General features: G+C 51.4%; 2 protein-coding genes across 3 annotated transcripts; one reads left to right on the top strand and one right to left on the bottom strand.

Annotated features, from left to right (window-relative positions):
• Window positions 1-636: 636 nt before the first annotated feature.
• Window positions 637-12,005, bottom strand: TOP3A (DNA topoisomerase III alpha). 2 transcript variants are annotated; one of them, XM_015642624.3, is made up of 20 exons: window positions 11,822-12,005; window positions 11,225-11,450; window positions 9,786-9,845; window positions 9,163-9,236; window positions 8,441-8,516; window positions 7,806-7,914; window positions 7,398-7,541; window positions 6,756-6,926; window positions 6,443-6,543; window positions 6,235-6,309; window positions 6,038-6,120; window positions 5,712-5,919; window positions 5,363-5,548; window positions 5,079-5,208; window positions 4,630-4,743; window positions 4,385-4,550; window positions 3,807-3,950; window positions 3,405-3,527; window positions 2,450-3,171; window positions 637-1,531 (listed from the first exon to the last, which is right to left on the bottom strand). In XM_015642624.3, exons 2-20 carry the CDS (start codon window positions 11,402-11,404, stop codon window positions 1,353-1,355), a joined length of 3,045 nt encoding a protein of 1,014 aa, XP_015498110.1. In that variant the 5' UTR covers window positions 11,405-11,450; window positions 11,822-12,005; the 3' UTR covers window positions 637-1,352. The 2 variants fall into 2 exon arrangements, with proteins under 2 accessions (XP_015498110.1, XP_015498111.1); XM_015642625.3 differs by having other exon boundaries at window positions 11,783-12,005.
• A 206-nt stretch (window positions 12,006-12,211) lies between these two features.
• On the top strand, window positions 12,212-19,916 carry SMCR8 (SMCR8-C9orf72 complex subunit). Its single transcript, XM_015642626.3, has 2 exons — window positions 12,212-14,613; window positions 16,597-19,916. The coding sequence occupies exons 1-2, from the start codon at window positions 12,269-12,271 to the stop codon at window positions 17,048-17,050; spliced, it is 2,799 nt and encodes a 932-aa protein (XP_015498112.1). The 5' UTR covers window positions 12,212-12,268; the 3' UTR covers window positions 17,051-19,916.
• Window positions 19,917-20,214: the final 298 nt, after the last annotated feature.

Consider the following 20,214-nt stretch of genomic DNA (forward strand, 5'->3'; position numbering starts at 1 on the left):
TATTTTAGCCCAGGGTGTGTATTTTTAAGCCAGGGCTGTTAATGATGAGAGTGAGGGCTACAGGGAAGTGCAACCCAAATTCTCCTGACTTTCTGCATAGATTTAGGCCTGATAGCAATGGACTGCTGCAGGGTTTCAGGCTCTGTTTCAGACCTGTGCTGTTGTGGGCTCCCCTCCAAGTGCTCCAGCCTCCCGCCTGTCCCCAGGAACTGCTCTGTGCCCAGGAGCAGGATCCTGAGCAGCACGGGAGGTCCTGGCAGCACAGCACACAGAGAATCCTGCGGATCTCCCGCCTTTGATGAACAGAGGAAGCCCCAACAGTGAGGGAAGAGGCAGCCTGGCTTCCCAGGGAGTTCAGTCTGAAATCAGAAGAGGAAAACAGAGCTTCTCTTCAGCTCAGCCAGCTCTGTCTGTCTGTCCCAGATCAGCAGATGCAGCTGGTGAGATAAAAACCACTTTTCCCATCTCTTTGTAGCTCACTTCTGAATTACTGTGAGGAGTTTCTGCCAAGAAAGCTCCTGTATTGTTCCAGTGATGGGAAAGAGCAAGATCTGGCTGGATGCTTTTACAGTAAAAGCTTCACTATTTTATGTAGGAAGAAATAATTGGGCAGAGTTAAGGTGTCACTGCATCAAATTTAAATTTTAAATAACATTTTAATAAGAAACTCATTAGTCTGACAAAAATAACTTTCATCAGCTCACAGCATCACAAAGGCATGTCTCAAAGTCTGAGGAAGAACTCGCCCTCAGATTCAGGAACCATCTAAAATGAAGGCTTTTTCCTGAGCACTGCAGCTGAGCTCCAACCAGGGCAAGCACCAGATCCAGCTCCTCTGCACCTGACCCTCCTTCACTGGCAGGAACAACCCAGGTAAGGGGGACAGAAAAGGGGAATGTTGCTCAGGTAACATCAGCTTAGAAGGGAACTTAAATTCCACACTGTGGAAAGCCAGGGACTGAGCAGAGCTTGGTAGCCCTGGTGTCTGTCCTGGTGGCCCTGATCCAGCTCTTCCCTGCATGGAAAGGCCAGGAACAACCACCAGGATAGTGCAGGGGGATGATCCAGCGCAGTTTTCTCCACAGCCTCAGCTTCCAAGTGCTTCTTTGAGATGTTCAGACTTTCCCAATCTGCTCAGCAGAAGAGCAGCTGGAAACAAAAGCTGGTAGTGCAACCACTTTTCCAAGCTGGTTGAACCCTTGCTGTACCAAATAGCATCCCTTGGCAGGAGCAGCCTGCCACCATCCCCACCAAAAAACACTCAGGGGACTTGTTCCCAGAGTCCAGCTCCTTGTGGCAGAGGTGGCTCCTGCAGTTCACAGCCTTGCAGGCTCTCAGAGGTCCATCCCAGCTCAGTGGTTCTGAGGACAGGTTTTCCTCGTGTGCCCAGGCTGGTGACAAATGCTGCAGGTCCGTGGTTTCTTGGCAGCAGATCCTGAGGAGAGACTGTCTGGTCTCTTGGCCTTGCTTCCCAACCCTCTGGAGTATCCATTGCTGCCAGAGTGGTTCAAAGAGTCATCTCCAGAAGGGCCTAGAGATAAACAACTTGAATTGAAGGATCTTTGAAAACATGAATAGGTGAGAAACACAAGTTCAAAACAGCAGATCAAGGATTCTCAGATTAGTCCTGAATGTGCATTTGCTTCAGAATTGTCTGAACAGTGAAATGTAACCCATTTGTGTTGTAGCATTAGAGATATGTGGGAACAGCACAGGGGAAGCTGATCTGCCTGCCTGAATGCTCTGGTCTGCAGCTGAAGCAGAAAAAACATGGCGCAGAAGAACTTGGGGTTCAAACCTTGATTTTACCCCTTTAGGCCCAAATGTCTGAGGAAAAGGAGGATCTCTCACAGACCACATCTCCCCCTCTGTTTCTGGTTATGTCCCTTTTTGTCTCTTATGCATCCTTATTTTGTCATTATTTTTCAGCATCTTTCCACACAGTTTCATCTCTGATCAAAGCTCCAGACTGACTTGTCCTTTCCCTGTACCCCTAAACCAGGGCAGAGGGAGCACAAATTCCCTGACATGCCAAATGGAATTGAATGTCTCCAAAGAGAGGGACACTATCACCTCCCTGGACAGCTGATCCAGAGCTCTGCCACCTTTAATGTAAAGAAGTTCTTCCTCATGTTGAGGTCAAACTTCTTGTGTTTTAGTTTCTGGCCATTGCTCCTCATCCTGTCGCTGAGTACCACCACAAAAATGTCTGGCACCATCCTTCTGGCACCCACCTTTGAGCCATTTACATGCATTAATGAGATCCCCTCTCAGCCCTCTCTTCTCTAGCCTAAACAGGCCCAGCTCCCTCAGTCCTTCCTCATCAGAGAGATGCTTCAGACCCCTCACCATCTTTGTGCCCTCCACTGGACCCTCTCCAGCAGCTCCTTGTTTTGCTCAGCTTAAGAACAGCCCCCAGCCCTCGTGTCTGCCCCCAGCCCGGCCGTACCTGGTGCCACGTTCTCATCTGCCCACTGGAAGAAGCCGCACTGCTGCTCCCGGGGCTTGGGGCAGGTGTGGAACTGCCGCCCCTTGTTGGGCCCGTCCTTCTGCACGGTGCGAGTCACGGCGGGCTGCTCACACCTGCACATTGTGCCACCTCCAGCATCCGAGCTGCTGCTTCCCAAGGGCTCTCTCCCTCCTCCTGGGCGCTGGAACCCCGCTGGGGCTCTCCCAGCAGCGGGCTGGAGCAGCGTGGAGCTGCGTGGAGTCGCGGTGCCTCTGTCCTGTGGCTGCTCATCAGCCCAGAGGAAGAAGTTGCAGGTGCTGGAGCTGCACTTGTAGAACTGGCGCCCTTTGTTGGGCCCATCCTTGCGCACGGTCAGCAGCAGCGCCTCGCTCCCACAGTTGCACACCACAGCATTGCCATCGTCTGCAGCAGCTGCAGGAGCAGCCCTAGGGGTCCTGGAGGAGTTGATGGAGAGCAGATGTCCCCGTGCCAGGTTTGAGGTCCCCTTGGCTTGCCTGGTCTCACTGCTGGCTCTGTTCAGTGAGTGGTTGGCCTGCAGGTGATGCCCTGGCTGGGGGGTGGACAATGCAGGTTGGGATGATCTGTGCAAGTACTTGAGGTCCAAAAGTTCCTTCAGCATCTCATCACAGCCTCCAACGCAGCCAACGAACTCCAGGGGCATCACGGGGGGAACGCTGCCTTTCTTGAATTTAAACTTCAGTCTACAAGGAAAGGAAGAGTTAAAGTCTCCCAGTTTCTCATCAAGAGACCTCAATTTATCCTTGAGTTTTTATTTATTGTTTTGATTCTGCTATATGGAGGCCAGTTTCCCCAACTCATATTCTTTCCATCCCCAAGCCAAGTGCTAGTCCAGCTTTCCAAGACTGCAATGGAAAATGGTTGCCCAGCCTAATCCATGGAAGTCTCTGCCCCAATCAAGGGATAACTGCCCTACCTGTGAACTGGGTGAGGGGTACACACATCACAGATGCTCTCGTCCCTGCTCACATCCAGCACGAAATCAGGGAACCAGACTGCAGTTTTACAGGCTGGATAGCCCATGCAGCTGAGGTAGAACCTGCCATGGGACAAAGGCACTGCGTGAGGAAGAGGCAAACTCAAGACAGTTGGGGATCCATTCTTGTGTATTCTTAGCTGTCAGAAATTGTCAAAACTGCAATTTTATGGGGGAAATACCTACTGGAGAAGAGATTCAGCTGAGTCCACACAGCTCATGTAACTAGTTGGAGTCAGTGAGCTGCAGCCCAGGGTTTCCCAGCTTTTACCAAAGGAGGTAAATAAATGCCTGGAGAAGCACAAACCAACACAGGAGGCTACAAGAGGGAAGGTCACCAACCCGCCATTCTTCCTGGTCTTCAGGACCATGTCACTGTTGCACTGGGGACATTTCCGAACAGAAACGGGCATGGCTGGGTACACCTCATCCTGCTCTGGAATTTCTGCAGCTTCTCCCAGATACTGAGCCAGGGCCTGGTCCAATCTGTAAAGAAATGAGCAGAGCACATTGGATGTCTCTGCAAGGAGCAATCAGGTCTGCAGTGACTCAGAGCCCCCCACACAGCCCCTCTGAGCTTCTCCACGAGCACATTGACTCAGCACCACATTTCTGCAATGGGAACGGTGTGGGTACAACATCAGAGGTCAGTGCATGTTGCCATCCCCAAATTTAATCTTAACTCATCCTGGTTTAAACCCTCAGCTGGGAGGAACTCCTGACAGCGTGCCAGGCTGCAAGCCATCCCTTTCCATGCATCTACACACAGAGGGCAGAGCTCCAGGGAAACAGTATGACAGGATCCCTCATTCCAGGGAAACAGTATGACAGGATCCCTCACTCCAGGGTGAGCCCCAGATGAGCAGCCAACACCTCCAAGCACAGCAAAGCAAGAGGAAGAGAGCAGACACAGCACTCACTTGTTGGCTCTGGCCACAGCTTCAATGAAGACTTGCTTGTACTTCTGGACCTGCTGCTGTAACACTACAGATTTGTCTTTCTTCCCCTCGCAGATCAGTTTTAGATCAGCCTCCAGCTCAGCTCGAAGGTCAGGCTTGGACATCTCATAGCCCATGGAATCATAGCCTGAAGAATATGTGGAATGGTAAGCAAAAGGAAGGAGCAAGTAAGGACTCTACCATCTCTGTAGGGGCTCTCCCCTCACCTTCCACCAGCCCCATGCCCAGCTGGCCGGGCAGGAAGCGCTGATCTGCCGTAAGCCCCACGTACATCCGCGTCTTGATCGTCTCAATGTGCTCGGCGTGGGTGGCATCAGTCCCTGCAAGCAGAGAGATGTCAGCCAAACCAGGGGCAAGAAGTGATTTCCCCTGTGCCCAGGGACAAGGACACAACTTATGGTGAGGAGCAGCACTGCCTTCGTGCCCCTCTGGCACTGAGGCCAGCAAGGTGCTGGTGGCACAGCCTGGACATGCAACTGCCCATCTCCCTGGGAACTGGAGGCACACTGCAGGCTCCTGAGGATGTTGGACTTTGCCCTCTATATCCCTTTATTCTGCACATTTAACTGATTTCTTATCTGCAGCAACATTTGGAGAATTCCCTGGGGAGAATTCCCTCTGCCAAGACCAAGAGGCCACACAACCCAATACTGACCAATGCCGTGTTTTTCCATGAGAGCAATGAGATCTGCTTCTGTGAGGAGCAAGGGAGGACTGGTTTCCCCATCCACCATCTCCACTGTGGTGGGCTGAAAGCGAGACCCTTTCTGATACAGCGGGATAACCTGAAGGGAAGGAGAATCTCTTTGAAACTGCTTCCTGGTCCATTCACTCAGGACAAAGGCTCTGAGTGAAACAGCCAGAAATGGTCAAAAGATGTTTTGCAGAGAAGTTTGAGGTTGGCAGTCAAGTGCCACTTATGTTACTCAAGGGGATTACCTTATCACTCCACCTGTCGTAAGGATACACTTCCAGGTAATTTCGGGCCAGGATCATGAGTCCTTGAGCAATGAATTGCTCATTGGCAATGTCGATCTCCACAGTTGTTTCCTGTCCTTTGGCATCTTGAGAGCAGCAAGCCAAGAAGTGGCGCACGATGAACTCGTAGAGTCTCTGCTCATTGCCCTGAGATCAAACAGTGAGAAGGGTGAGTGTCCTCCCAAGTGAACAAAACATCACAAAATCAGTGGGGTCTCAGATGAGGATTTTGTGCTAATGACCACGTTAAGACTTTTATCTTTATTTATCAAGCAACACAACTCATCCAATTCCCTCTGGTTCCACCCACCTGCAGGTTGCTGGCGTATTTTGTGGGGTGAATGGGAGGGTGAGCCTGATCAGATTTGTTTCCACTCCGAGGGTTTGGCCCACCCTGATCCAAAATCCTCTGTGCAAACTCCCCCCAGTTTGGGTCCTGTGTCTGCTGTTCTATCAAGGCAGAGAGGTTCAGCTCCTTGGGGAAAATGTTGGTCTCGGTTCGAGGGTAACTAATGAGCCTTAGGAAGAAAGAGAGGAGAGCATTTGAGAGTTATTCCAAGATGCTTCCCATTTTGAACAAAAGGCCATTTAGTTTTAAAAGAATTAAGTTTGCCAAGCCAAGTCTTGCCTTCTTACCCTTTAGTATAGAGTTTTTCTGCTATTGTCATTGTTTCCTTTGCGTTTATTTTCAGTTTGCGGGAAGCCAATTTTTCCAGTTCCTGCATTGGGAACAGCCAGAAAACCCAAAAGTATTAGTGGATAATTCAGAGCAGTGAGTAAAACATCTGTTCAAAGCTCTTTTCAAAGAAACCCTTCCCAGAGTTCAAACATACCACAGTGTCCAGGGGCAGGGGCCTCCATTTGCTCTTTGGCTTGCTCACAACATCAACAACAGTCGCTACCGGATCCTAAACAGAGTAAGCAAAATCCACATCTCCTTTAGGAGTTTACACAAACTGTTCTTTAAAAGACTTGAACAAGACAGATACAGGACATGTTTGGCTGAATCTGGATTATGCAACCATTTACAAGCTTTCTTACCTCCATACACATCTGGTAAAGGACCAGGCACGCTGTGTGATTGAAGAGCCGGTTCCTCTTCCAGTTGAAGACCACGCTGCCGTCCTCATGGTCGTGGGTCACTGTGATGGACAACAGAGCTGGCTGATAGAGGAGCCACAAAATGGAAATACCACAAAGGAACCTGGAAACCTTCCAGCTCTGCTCAGTGGTCGTGGCAGAGGAAGAGAAAACCACCTCTGTGGTGTTTTGTGTTCCTTGCTCCAACGTTTTTCCTTTCTATCACATCAAACCCTCGAAGATGGAGCCCAGGACTGTGGTTCCCCAAACATACCTTTGATTTTGTAGAAGGCTTCAGGAACAAAGGCCTGGATGGCTTTAAAGCGTTCAACCACAAATCCCAGTGTTGGGAACTGGCAGCTGCCATAGCTGATTAGCTGATCTGCTAAAATATCAGGGAAGATCTTCCGCAGCCTCAGAGTCTGGAATCTGGTGAAGGCAGCACCTGAGGAAACAATGTTGAATGATAATCACAGCACTTCACATCTTTTTAATATTCTAAGCATTCATTTTACTCTGTTTAACACTCAGCTGAAGAAGCTTGTCAGTGCTGCATGAGCTATAAATTTAATATTTGCTTCAAGGATAAATTTCCTCTTTTTGGGAGGAATTTCTTCACAGAAGAGGTTTTTAAACATTGGAATGGACTGCCCAGGGAGGTGGTGGAATCACCATCCCTGGAGATGCTCAAGAAACAACTGGATGTGACATTCAGTGCTCTGCTCTGGTTTACAAGGAGGGGACCAGTCACAGGTTGGACTCAATCTTGGGAGCTGATGATTCTCTAATTCAAAGAGCACTTTTCCAGTAAACATAAGATGTCATTTAGTCATATCTGATCTAAAAATCAGGTTTATGAGACTGCAGAGGGCACTTCTGCCTTGTGTTGAGGTTACAGTAACAGACATTTACGTGCCTATCCTGAGGTCCAGCTCCTGCCTGACGTCGACGGCATCGCTGGTTTTTTGGTCGGGCTGGGTGAGGTTTTCACAGGCTGATCTGACAGCATGAAGTGTGATCTCGGAGAAACGGGCTCGGAAAACCTGCAGGTTTGGCTTTACTGCCAGATGCAGACAGAAGAGAAATCAGAGTGACTCAAACACCAACAGAAAGGGGCAACTAATAAACAGCTATTGAGAGAGCGTGCTGACAACTGATTCTACAGCTTTCCAACAGCTGCATGCATTTCTGATCTACCCCAGACAGGTATTTATTAGAATTAGCCAGTATTTAACCTGGACATGATAAAATTGAGAATTTGCCTCTCCTAAAGGAGTTGTTAAACTGTTAATGGAAGTCAGACTGCTGAAGATGCTCTACACACCAGCTCTGCACACATGGATGATCTCAAAGCCAATGTTCTCTCCTTCTCGATCACAGTCAGTCCAGATCACCAGGGCTTGGCACTGCTGGATTTCTCGTTCAAGGGTTCTCTGAGAGGAGAAAAACAACACAGAGAGAACATTCCAGGCCACTTGCTCTGTCATTTCATTTCAGAATGACTCACTGAACACAAAATGCAATGTGTATCCATGGAGATGGGTTGTTGCAATAACATTTTGTAATTCTGTGTCTCGGGAGATCAGGCAGCTTTCAAAAGAATTGAGTCATTTATTTACATCTAATTCTGTTAAAAAGTTTGGCTTGGAGCAGATTGTACCACAATCTGTTTTCTAAAAATGTCTTTTTCTGTAAAACTGAGACACAATCATCAATTCCACCTTGTTGGAAAAAAAACATTTCTATTTTTAGCTGTTCCTTCACTGCACTACTTGTACATGAACAAGAGTTTCAGTCTCACAAATGAACAGCATTTACAGTCCTAGGAAACACAGCAGAAATCTGCTAAACTGCAGAAATTTGGATGTTAAAGACAAAGGTAAGATCATCCTTCTCTCTGGGACAATATTTGTTGAACCAACCCCTGATCTCAGTTTCAAAGTCTTAGCCACGATGTACCTTGATATCCAGGTAATTTTCAGGGCAATACTTCTCAATTTCAGCATCAAAAAGAGCTAAAGGGTTGCAGCTATGCCTGGAAAAGAGAGGAAAAATGTGTGTGCATCACATAAACTAAAACACCATGTGTGAGACACTAACTGGTGCTGTGTAAGTACTGGAATTAATGTATTTTATTACAAGCCTCGTTTCAGACAACAGAGAGTTGCTGAGTAACATTTAAAAACACAGAATGGAAAACCAGCCAAAGAAATCAGCAAATCTGGAAGGTAACAAACAGCTTCTTCTATTTGAAGCCCAGAGTACAAAAGGAGGTAAGGCAGAGAAAGCACTTTGCTTCCCAAAACAGCTCCTGGCTGAACAAAGAACAAAAATAATCCCATTTTGGAATCAGTTTAATTCCCTGTGTCTGCCTTGGTGTATTTTAACCAGTATTATGTCTTTGAGGGGTTTCAGCACTCTGAAAACAGGAATTTGAAACAATATTTTGGCTATTTTCTATAAAATTTGGAACCCATTACCCTGCTCTGAGTCAGAGTCCCTCCCTGTCCCTTTGTCTTTGAGCTTGTCTCAAAGATTTGTCTTTGTCTTTGAGCAGTGTCTCAAAGATGGGTCAAGGAGGTGCTTGCAGTGTCAAGGATGAGAACAGGAGGTGACAGGCCCCCCCCTGTGAGGGGCAGGAGGTGACAGAGCCCTTCCTGCCAGGGCCACGAGGTACCAACCATTTGCGAAATGGCATGATAAAATCATGAGCCAGTAAATGTCCTGACACGGATGTCATCACCATGGTAACATTCTGCAAGAGACAGAGCAAGGAAATTAGTGGCCATTACTCACCAAAAAACTACCCACAGCCCCAAAATGTCCCTTCAGTTCTCAATTTACATGATCAGTGACACCTTTCTCCTGTTAATTCCAGAATGGTTTGGGTTGGGAGGGACCTTAAAGTTCATCCAGTGCCACCCCTGCCAAGGGCAGGGACACCTTACATGGTCCCAGGTTGCTCCAAGGCCCATCCAGCTTTGCCTGGAACACTTCCAGGGCTGGGGCAACCAAAATTAATCCACCATAACAAGCTCTATCCATGGCCTTATCCTCAATTTTTGTAGGAAGCTCCAAATTCTAAATAGCAATGTATTTTTGACTGACATAAAACCAGAAAGCTGAAAGATTTAGAGCGACAAAACAGATGGCTGAGCCAAGGAAACAGCATCTGACTTTTTCTCATCTTTGGGCAGAACATCCCCATGGCTGGAGCCGTGTTTTTTAACTCCTGACAAATGGCTTTTATTAATTAGTATTTGTACTTCATTAATCCAGCAGCAGATTGAGAGAAAACTCTTACCTGGCCAAATATCTGGTAGTCGTATTCATAGATCTTGTTGAACTTGGAAAACCCTTCTCGCTGGAAGGAAAAGGAGAATTCCTGAGTTTTTGTCTTTAAACAGGACACAAATTATTATTTTATTTTTTTTTTAATTAAATTTTTTAACAGGAAACAAATCCATCCCACCTTGCTTTGTCCACACTGGGATGGAGCACAAGAGGCACATGGCAAAGGAAAACCAGGTACTGGAGCTAATGGGAATTGCAGCAAGGAGATTGAAATCTCCTATATCATTTATAAAGTCATTGAAATGGTGATTTCCAAGGTAAGAGGATTTTAAACCATTCCTGAGGGTTATCTCCCCATGAATAATGAGGAACTGATTTATTGAATGGGGCTGGCCAGTGTTCAGAAACTCCTATCTTGTTCCAAGGGACAAGTAGTGTCCCCAAGGCTACCTCCCACCTAACTGGGACTCATGGAAGTTTCTAGATTGTGTATTTGCTGCTTTTTTTACAGAGGCAGGACGATGTCTTGATTGGGACTGTCAGCACCCAGGTTCTCAGTAACACCTTTTATTCAAAGGAGGTTGAAGCCATGTGGGTGTCAGCCTCTTTTACCAGGTGACAATAAGAGAGGAAAAAACCTCAGGTTGTCCCAGGGAAGGTTTAGGTTGGACATCAGGAAGAATTTATTCATGGAAAGGGTTAATCATTATTGAAGTGTCCAGGGAGGTGATGGAGTCAGCATCCCTGGAGGTGTTCAAGGAACAATGGGATGTGGCATTCAGTGCTCTGGTCTGGGTGCCAAGATCGTGATCACAGGTTGGACTCAATAATCTCAGAGGTGTTTTTCAACCTCAGTGATTCTCTGGTTCTGGTCTAGTAGCACCTTAGTTTGGGAATTCCTTAGTTTGGAAACAGCAAGTGATTCTTAGCACAAAGAGTAGAAATTTTTGATTTTTTCCTCTCCAAACCACAGCCTGTTTTTTGCTTTATTTGGTGACCTCCAGTAAACCCCTGACACTTGCTGATGCTGCAGAAATGGTGTTTTTGGATGGGGAAATGCATGCTGATGGATGGTGTCAGTTTCTGAAGCCTTTGCCATACACTGCTAATCCAGGAATGACCCAGGGAGCATTCACCATGGAGCTCAGTGCCTGAGGAAGGCAGCCTGGGCAGAGGGAGCCGAGTTCCCACTGGACTCAAACCACAAGGACCAGGACTCCCAAATACATTTGGGCAAGTGGCGATTGTCCACAGAACAAAACCATTCCTGTACCCTCATGTGTTCAGGGATAAAACAGCGCCAAGTGTGCCACACGGTGACGTGAAGTGTCCATGCCAAGCTCTGCCGGGAGTGCTGGGGCTGCCACACACGGCACGGACCCTCCCCAGCCAGCAAAGCCACCCCAGCCTCCGTGCCCCAGGGAGCAGCAGGAGCTGGGGTGTTCCTACCCGCCGCATCCTTCTGTTGGAGAGCAGCTCAGCGATCCCTCGGGCAGCATCGTTCTTCTCCGCCACGCACAGGACCTTGCGGATCCTCTGCAGCGCCAAATCCTCCGCGGCCCGCGAGAAGCAGCGCCAGGGTTGGGGCAGCATCCCGCCCCTGCTAAACAACCGCCCGCAGAGGTTCATCCCAGGAGGCGAGGCCAGGGCATGCTGCTGCTCCGCGTCCCGGATCCTGCCGGCATGGAGACATCGCTGCTGTCACCGCTCGGCCGGCCCGGGAGGCTCAAGGCAGCCCCTGGGAGCCGCACGGGGATGGAGAAGGCGTCATCCCGCTCCAGGCACAGCTGTCGGGGGGTCCCGCAGCCTGTCCCCGGCCCTCTCCTGCCCGGCTGGGGCTGCCCTCTCCCTCCGCAGCCCCCTCACCACCGCTAATACCCCCTCGGGCTGTCCCTTCCCTGGGGCAGCGCAGTCCCCTCGCCACCCCTGATCCCCCCTCGGGCTGTCCCTTCCCTGGGGCAGACCTTTCCCTTTCCTTTCGCCCTTTTCCCCCCGTTCCCCCCTCACCTCCCAGGCCTCCCGCGCTCCGCTGTCGCTCCCCCTCACCGTCACGTCCTGCCGTAAAGCGCAGCCGCGGAGGCGGCAGGGAACTACAACTCCCGAGATGCCCCGCGGCGTCCCTAAGTGTCCCCTCCCGCCGCCGCTCCGTCTCGGTTTTCCCCCTTTCCCGCCGTCGCTGGGCCAGTCCCGGGGTCGGTTACGACAAAGGGCGACGACGGTAAAAATAAACAACAGCAGTTGAGGAAGAGGAGGAGGCGGTGGCGTCGCTTCCTGCTAGAGAGGTCGGAGGCCGCGGGTCATGTGACTCTAAGATGGCTGCGGGACCGTGAGGAGGCGGTGGCTCCGGCCATGGCGGCGGCGTGAGGGGGACACGGGGCTGCGGCTGCGGCGGGGCCGGGCCGGGGCTGCGCCGGTGCCTCCCGCGGGGCCCGGCGGTGGCGGGGGGACCGGGGGCGCGTCGCTGCTCCATGTCGGTCCCGTCCTGCGGGAAATATGATCAGCGCTCCTGACGTGGTGGCCTTCACCAGGGAGGAGGAGCTGGAGGATGATCTGTACCGCGAGCCGCCCCTGCCCGAGGAGTACTCGGTGCCGCTGTTCCCCTTCACCGGCCAGGGTGCCAACCCTTGGGCCAAGGTCGCCGGCTCCAAGTTCACCCGGGACTTCATCCTCATCTCCGAGTTCTCGGAGCAAGTGGGGCCCCAGCCCCTCCTGACCATCCCCGATGACGCCAAAGTGTCGGGCACCTTCGATCTCAATTATTTTTCCCTGCGGATCATGTCTGTGGATTATCAGGCATCCTTCGTGGGGCACCCTCCCGGCTCTGCCTACCCGAAGCTGAACTTTGTGGAGGATTCCAAGGTGGTGCTGGGGGACTCCAAGGAAGGGGCCTTTGCCTACGTGCACCACCTGACCCTGTACGACCTGGAGGCCAGGGGCTTTGTCAGGCCCTTCTGCATGGCTTACATTTCTGCTGACGAGCACAAAATCATGCAGCAGTTTCAGGAACTCTCCACCGAGTTCTCCAAAGCCTCCGAATGCCTGAAGACGGGGAACCGGAAAGCTTTTGCCAACGAACTGGAAAAGAAACTGAAAGACCTTGACTACACCAGGACCGTCCTGCACAACGAGACTGAGCAACAGAAGAAAGCCAACGACAAGGGGTATTACACGACCCAGGCCATTGAGAAGGCCAACGAGCTGGCCAGTGTGGAAAAGTCAATCATCGAGCACCAAGACCTGCTGAGGCAAATCCGGTCGTATCCCTACAGGAAGCTGAAGGACTCTGAATTCCACCCCTACGAGCCAGACTGTGCCCTGGACCGGGCTGACGTGGGCAGCGATCAGGACCCGACTGCCTCTGACCCCGCTGAGCCCGGTGAAACTGCCCTTTACACCCACGTGCCATCCTACACCCCCAAACTCATCAAAGCCAAGTCTGCCAAGTGCTTTGACAAGAAGCTGAAGACACTGGAGGAACTGTGTGATGTTTATTTTTTCACCCAGACCCTTGACCAGTTGCACCATATCGAGAGGACTTTTCGAGGTGATGTGTGTTACCTCTTGACAGAGCAGATAAGCCGGGCTCTCCTAAAGCAACAGAGTGTCACCAACTTCCTCTTTGAGGATGTGTCTTTCCTGGATGAAAAACCTCCTGAAAAGCAGTACAGAGGCTGCCAGGGGCTCGGCCAAGATGCCACAGATGAAAAGTGTTCAGAAGAGTCCCTTGCTCCTAAAGTAGTCATCAGCCTGGGCTCTTACAAGTCCAGTGTGGAGTGCGTGCCCATCAAGATGGAGCAGGAAATTGAGGACTCCGAAGGACCCAAAATGTCTGAGTCCATGATGTCTGAGCACCAGGAGAACCTGGACTATCTGGATGCAGATATCAAAGGCAGCATCAGTAGCGGGGAGAGCATCGAGGTGCTTGGAACGGAGAAATCGGGATCTGGGCTGACAAAATCGGAGAGCCAGGCCAGCCTGCCCGTCATTCCCAGCCCCCAGGCCGGCCGGAGCAAGGTGGGCAGCCGGCGCACGGTCAGCGAGGACAGCATCGAGGTGCTCAGCACATGTCCCTCCGAGTCCCTCATCCCAGAGGATTTCAAAGCGAGCTACCCAAGTGCCATTAACGAGGAGCCCCACGCGGATGACGACCAGGGAGGCCTTCGCTTCACCCCCAGACTGAACCCGGGCGTCGATGATGGGCAGGATGACATCTCAAAGCAGGAAAGCTTAGTGCAGGTGGATGCTGCCTGTTGTATCGGGAAGGAGAGCCCCAACTTCCTGGAGCCGCTGCCCGAGCTGGGGCAGAAGCCGTGCGAGGAGGACGGGGTGGTGCGGATCCCCCCGCAGCCGTACCGGCCGGCCGAGCAGGGGCTGCGCGGGGGCTTCCCCTGCCACGACAGCCTCTCGGGGGGGCTCCTGCCCTACGAGCTCGATTCGCGCTACCTGACGGGCAGCAGGGAGGTGAGTAAGAGCAGCCTGGACGAGTGCTCGGACTCCACGAGCTACATCAGCAGCGCCGCCTCCACGTGCTCCGACAGGACCCCCTCTCCCGCCCACCTGGGCTGCGCGGCCGGGGACAGGCACAGGAAGAAGGCCGGGCAGAACGCGCTGCGCTTCATCCGCCAGTACCCCTTCGCCCACCCCGCCATCTACTCCCTGCTCAGCGGGAGGACCCTGGTCGTGCTGGGGGAGGACGAGGCCATGGTCAAGAGGCTCGTGACGGCGCTCTCCATCTTCGTGCCCAGCTGCGGCGCGTACGCCAAGCCCGTGAAGCACTGGGTCACCTCTCCTCTGCATTTGGTGGATTTCCAGAAGTGGAAGTTGGTTGGACTCCAGAGGTAAAATCAAGGATCTGTTTGCTAGAGTAGGGTTGAGGTGTGTGGTAAGAACTTCCATTTCAGAGGGCAGTGGTTGTGTATGGGATCTTAATTGTCAGCATAGCTGACACAGATTTCTGCTGGTGGGATTTATTTTGGAAAAGTAGTCTTGTCTCCTCGTATCCAGCCTCACTTGAGAGTTAATGTTTGTAACATCTGCTGGGCATTTGCTGCCTGCCTCAGGTGAGTTACTTGCCCAGGAGATTTCTGCCTGGCAAAGCAGAGAACAAACACCTGAGTCCTGCTGGGTTCCTGAATGATCTGATAGGAGTGTTCCTGGAGTCCCTTGTGCACTCTGCTTTGCCATCTCCTACTGGAACTCTTCTCACATTTCTAGCTGGAATTTTAGGGTAAATGGTGCTGTGCTGGAGGGGAGGGTTTTTTCTTGTGGAGCCTATTGAGCAGGTGATGAGATCTGTAGGTCAGAATTGGAGTGCAGCACCTTGGTCTGTGCTGGTGAGGAAGAAAGGCCCCTGGAAGTGTGCAGGAGCAGTGTTGGGATTGTAGGAAAGCTGTGCTGAGAGTGAGAACTGTCCCAAAAACAAGTGCCCCTTCCCAACACCCAGAACTGTGGCTTCACAGCTCATATTAGCAGAGAGTGTTTGCTCAGCCCAAGGGCCCTGCCCTTGTTGACATTATGAAAAGGATTTTTTGGTGTGTTCCAGGATGTGTTCTGTGCTTTGGGTGCAGGTATGGCAGGGGATGGCCATTGCTGTCACCAGTGTGGAAAACATGAGTCAGAGTGTCAGGCAGTGCTCAGAGCTGGAACAGCTCCTGCAGGAGCGTTTATAAACAGCAGGAAAATTAAAACACAGAAGCCTCCTTTCTTAGATGCAGGGTATTGTATTTCTGGGAGATGTGGATGGTGAAATGATCCAAAACTCTGAGTTTGCTCTCATTTCTGTGCTTGTGAGGCAGGATGACAGCTCTGCCAACAGCTGCTTGCAAGCTCTCTGTCAGTGAGGTTTTTAAAAACCCCAAGTGTTTACTCTTTGCTCAGTGTTTGTGGTTTGATGCAATTTTTATAAACAGAAATCTTTATTTAAGAACTGCCTGTAACATGTGTCAGTCATTTCAGCTCTCCTCCGTGGAATGTTAATTAAATGTTCAGTTTAATGTGGGTGCTCTCCACAAACCATTTGTAGGAATGGCTCTGGGAAGGAATTTAGAGGCTGAACTATTTATTCCAGTAAGGATCCTGTGTCTCCTAAGGCAAGGTGCTGCCTGGGCACACGGGCAGCCCCTCCACCAGTTGGGGCTCCCAGTTTGAGGCTGGGAGCCATATCTGAGCCCAGCAACTGTCACCACAAAGAATGGAGGAGATGAAGGGTTTGCTGCGTAGGTTTGTGATTTGCATTTCAATAACACTAGGTTAAGCTTGGTGGGTAATTGGATGGTTGTGAGCATGCTGTGGGTTTGCACCTGAGTGACAAATAGCCAGGCCAGGCTCAGACACAGAATGTTGCGGGTTAAGGATGGTTCTCTTGTAGGAAATTCAGAAGGTTCTTTGACCACCTCAGAGCAGCCCCCTCTCAAAGCAATTTGGGGGGAATGTGAAGCTCTTGGAAAGGGGCGACTGCTTTGGGTTTCTGAGTCACACTGAGAGGCTTCCAGCTGCTGTAAGATGTGTCTGTTCACCAGGGATGTCCCATCGCTCCCTCTCCATGTCACCGAGGGAGGAAGCTGACCTGAAGTGTGGTGGTTTATGCTGTAGCATGCACAGTACAGATCAGGGCATGTGGGGATCCAGGGAACGGAGCTTTCTTTGGGATCTGGCAGGCTGGAGAACCTATTTGTCCCCCCCTAGGCTATTTTCACCCACAGAGGTCTTGCACCAGCTCATCCTCATAGAGGGGAAACTACACAGGATACAAGGCACAGAGACACACCCTGCTGCTTAATTATGTCTGCCCTCCATCCCTGACCTCTCTCTTGCTGTTGCAGGGCAGTGTCCCCTGCTGGGGTGAATGTGCTGCACGCCCTGAGCCGCTACAGCCGCTACCTGAGCATCCTGGACGCCGACAGCAAGACCCTGCGCTGTCCCCTCTACAAGGGCACCGTGGTGGCCCGGCTGGCCGACCACCGCACGCAGATCAAGCGTGGCAGCACCTACTACATGCACGTCCAAAGCATCCTCACCCAGCTGTGCTCTAAAGCCTTCCTCTTCACCTTCTGCCATCATTTGCACCTTCCCATCAGCGAAAGGGAACCGGAGGAATCCGTTGTGAATCGCAGGATGAACTTCCTAAAGCTTCAACTGGGCCTTGCCAACGAAGATATCAAAATCGTGCAGTACTTGGCCGAGCTGCTGAAGCTGCACTACATTCAGGAACCGGGGCAGGGGGGGAACCCCCTGCTCAGATTTGACTATGTTCCCAGCTTTTTGTACAAAATCTAGCCTTGCACAGGCTGTGTGCCCGCGTGCTCGGAGTCTGACAGAGCCCATCCGTGCTTGACATTGCCGCTGCCTGCAGTAGTTCTCACACGTCGGGAAGGGGCCGAGGTCTCGGCGTCTCTGCTCTGCAGAAATCCGGGTCTGCGGGGGCGGATTTCTGGTGATCCCTGTAGCCAAAAGCGTAAAAATCACATAAACCATCGGGCACTCTGTAAATGTTAGAAGGGGCACTGTTCAAGTGGATCACAGCAGCGTCCCAGGGGGGTTATGGCATATGGGGAGGTTGGGCTATCTCGGGGATCAATACTGACTAGTGTACAGCCCCCCACAGAGCACAGTGTCCTGCACTCTTCTGCCTGAGCACTGTCAGTCCCTTGCACGGGGCCAGGGCTGTGACCAGAGGTGTAAAGGCCGTGTGAAGTTTTGTATCCACTGATGTGTCTGTCATGTGAGTGTAGCTCAGAGCCCCTTGGCAGGGCGGCAGCTGACAGCTTTGTGCACAGCCAGTGGAGGATGTCCCTCATCTTCCTGAGTTTCTGAGCACTTCCCAGGGTAGGTTGTCCCTGGGTGAGTGGGAGCACAGCAGAGGCACAGATGCTTCTCTCCAGAAGGGGTTTCCCGTTTCTCCAGCTTGGTTAGAATCAGGAAGGTGGAAGCACTCCCTAGCGCTGGCGAGCCCCGAGGGCTGGCCGCTGTGAATGTAGAGCACTGTGCCTTGTTCATTTGTCACGCCCCATTTGTCGGGCCGCCTTCGAGCAGGCTGGAGGGAAACTGGGGAATCCTCAAAGCGTTTGAGGGCAGGGGTGGCATTTTAAAGACAGAAGGGAACTGAAGGAGGGTGAGGGCCCTCTTTTTAGGTGCTTTTCGTGATGGGGAAATGATGTGATTCAGCTGGAGCCACACTGTGAGACAGCAGGCTGTTAACCACAGGCTGCCTGGCTGGTGAGGTACAAGTGCTCAGGACAGTTTGGGGATGAATGTACTGGATTCTATGTTCTATCTATAATAGTTTATTTATTTATTATTTTTTTTTTTTTTGCTGGGAAGTTGGCATTTGTGCTTTGTGGTAAAACAGGGCTGGCATTGCTGCGTGCTGCTCCTGGCTGAGCCATGGTCACTTCATGACTACCTCTCCTGGGGCTCCTAGGTGGCTCTGGGTAGGGCAGAACTGCTGCTCTCTGAGCCTGGGTACTGAGAGCTTTTCCTTTCAAAGCTTCTGTGCCATAAAGGATGTACCACCAAGGTGGTGACACTCCCAGATCGTTCCTGTCAGTGCTGAAAGTTTTGTGCCCAGGCACAGCACTTCCCTCTGGAGTCTTGTAGGTGATTCTGGGCCCAGGCTGCTCTGCCCGGTGCCATGTGGCAGTAGCAGCTCCCAAGGTACTTCTAAGTAAGAAAAGTCTTGCTAGGAAAGATAATCTTGGTTTTAATTCGTTTTAATGCTGATTATGGGGTGAGAACAGCTAAGATCATACAAGAGCTGATCTGTTCTTTGGTTTGTTGGGTTTTTTTTAAACTTCTTTTTATGGTAATAATGTGAGGCAGCTTTGGAGATGAATGTGATCTTCCTTCTGAGCCCAGGAAGTTTCTGTGTACAGCCTGGGGTTCCCCAGCGAGGCTTAGACCCCACTGAAACTTGCTGTGAGACCTGCACTCCTCCAAAACCATGTCCTAGAGGCAGGGAGGCTCCGTGGGGAGGCTGTCATTTTGCACCAGCATCTGTGCCTCAGGATCATGCCACCTCCTCCTCTGCTCTGGAGAGGGCTCTCTGGGGTAGAAACCAACAGGGCAGAAAGGCTGTTTTTAAGGCTATTGCTATTTGTGGTGGCTCAGCCAAGTTGGCCTTGTGGTTCTCTCCAGAGGGATTTCCTGGGTCAAGGGTTGCTTGTGATGGTGATTTGAGGTTGTGGTTGGAAGCAGTGTGGCGTGGCCTTTGCTGAAGGTGAGCAGTGTCTCTGTGGGGCTGCTCACCTTTACAGCATGTTCAAAGCCTTTTCCTGTCCTACCTGTGCCCTCCTGTCTCATGTGAACTGAGTCTGCTGGTGAAAGGCCTCCCTGTCCATCAAATTGGCTTTCTGAAGTGATTCAAGGTGCCCCCTGGTTGATTCATGCACACCCAAACTTCCACTCTGAAGCTGAGGTGAGATTCCCTGGGGGAAGAGGCATCTTGGTAGATGAGTAATGCAGGTGACACCAGACAGATGAAAGCTCCCAGCATCCTGCTCTGGAGCTCAAAACAGGAGCTTGTTTCCTGCTGAGAAGCAGTCTAGTGCTGTTTGGGTTTAAGAAGGGAGGGAGGGAGGGAGGGACAGACTTTTTTCCTGCTGACTCACTCACGTCTTCCTCCAGCACGGAGTGGCACAGATGACTAATGGTGGCTCATCTTAGTCACAGTGGTCCTGACCTGTGGTGTTCAGCTGTGCTCATAAATTGATAAATAACTCACTTCTTGCTCCCTCTGTCCAACCTGTAGTATCTGATTTTCAAGGCCGTGTTGAGCAATACTTGCACTACCACCTGTCTGACCTGCTTCACCTCTCTGCCACAAAGCAGCTCTGACTGGGGAGCTTGGCTGGAACATTACCTGATTCCCAACGGGAGCTCTGGGATTATCTGCAGCTGGGAGCAGTGGAGAAACACACCCTGGAGTGCTTGTCCCCCTCTCAGCAGTGTAACTTCTGAATGTGGACTGGAAAGGAGGCGTTAACACTGGTCTGTGCATTTGGAGCCCTCTGTGCTTGTGGTGGCAGAAACTGGGGGGATTCTGAGCACAGCTGGTGTTTGGGAGCTGAATTCCTCTTTCCTCTGTAATATCTCTGTCTCTGTTGTTCTGCTCCTGTACAGTACAAATCCCTGTATTGGCACTTTAGGACTTTCCCCTGTCTCTCCAGTTTCTGATACTCACAGATAGCAACAAGCCACAACCTTTGCACTGATATCTCCTGCCACGAGTTCTGGCACGTGTGTTGTCCTGCCTGGGCCATCCTTCCACGAGGAGCAGGGCAGGTTCCTGGCAGTGGCAGTGCCATCCTCACCAGCCTTCCAGCTGCCAGAGCCAGTGGTGCCCTGCATGGCCATCCCCTGCTTCCGTGAGTGCTGCCAGCCCAGCATGTCCCCGCTCCCGCACGGCCACGCTGGCACCAGCAAGAGGAAGTGTTCAACCTGAC

Source organism: Parus major, chromosome 14 (genome assembly GCF_001522545.3).
Source record: "Parus major isolate Abel chromosome 14, Parus_major1.1, whole genome shotgun sequence".
NCBI lineage: Eukaryota > Metazoa > Chordata > Aves > Passeriformes > Paridae > Parus > Parus major.

What these genes read in the sequence shown, in the direction of transcription:
- SMCR8 (XM_015642626.3), top strand. Translation starts at nt 12,269, where the DNA reads ATGATCAGCGCTCCTGACGTGGTGGCCTTCACCAGGGAGGAGGAGCTG. An exon ending in AAGTTGGTTGGACTCCAGAG is followed by an intron (nt 14,614 to 16,596) that starts GTAAAATCAAGG and finishes TTGCTGTTGCAG; the next exon opens with GGCAGTGTCCCCTGCTGGGG.
- TOP3A (XM_015642624.3), bottom strand. Translation starts at nt 11,404, where the DNA reads ATGAACCTCTGCGGGCGGTTGTTTAGCAGGGGCGGGATGCTGCCCCAA. An exon ending in ACCCCTCACCCAGTTCACAG is followed by an intron (nt 3,172 to 3,404) that starts GTAGGGCAGTTA and finishes CTTTCCTTGTAG; the next exon opens with ACTGAAGTTTAAATTCAAGA. An exon ending in AGATGAGAACGTGGCACCAG is followed by an intron (nt 1,532 to 2,449) that starts GTACGGCCGGGC and finishes GTTTATCTCTAG; the next exon opens with GCCCTTCTGGAGATGACTCT.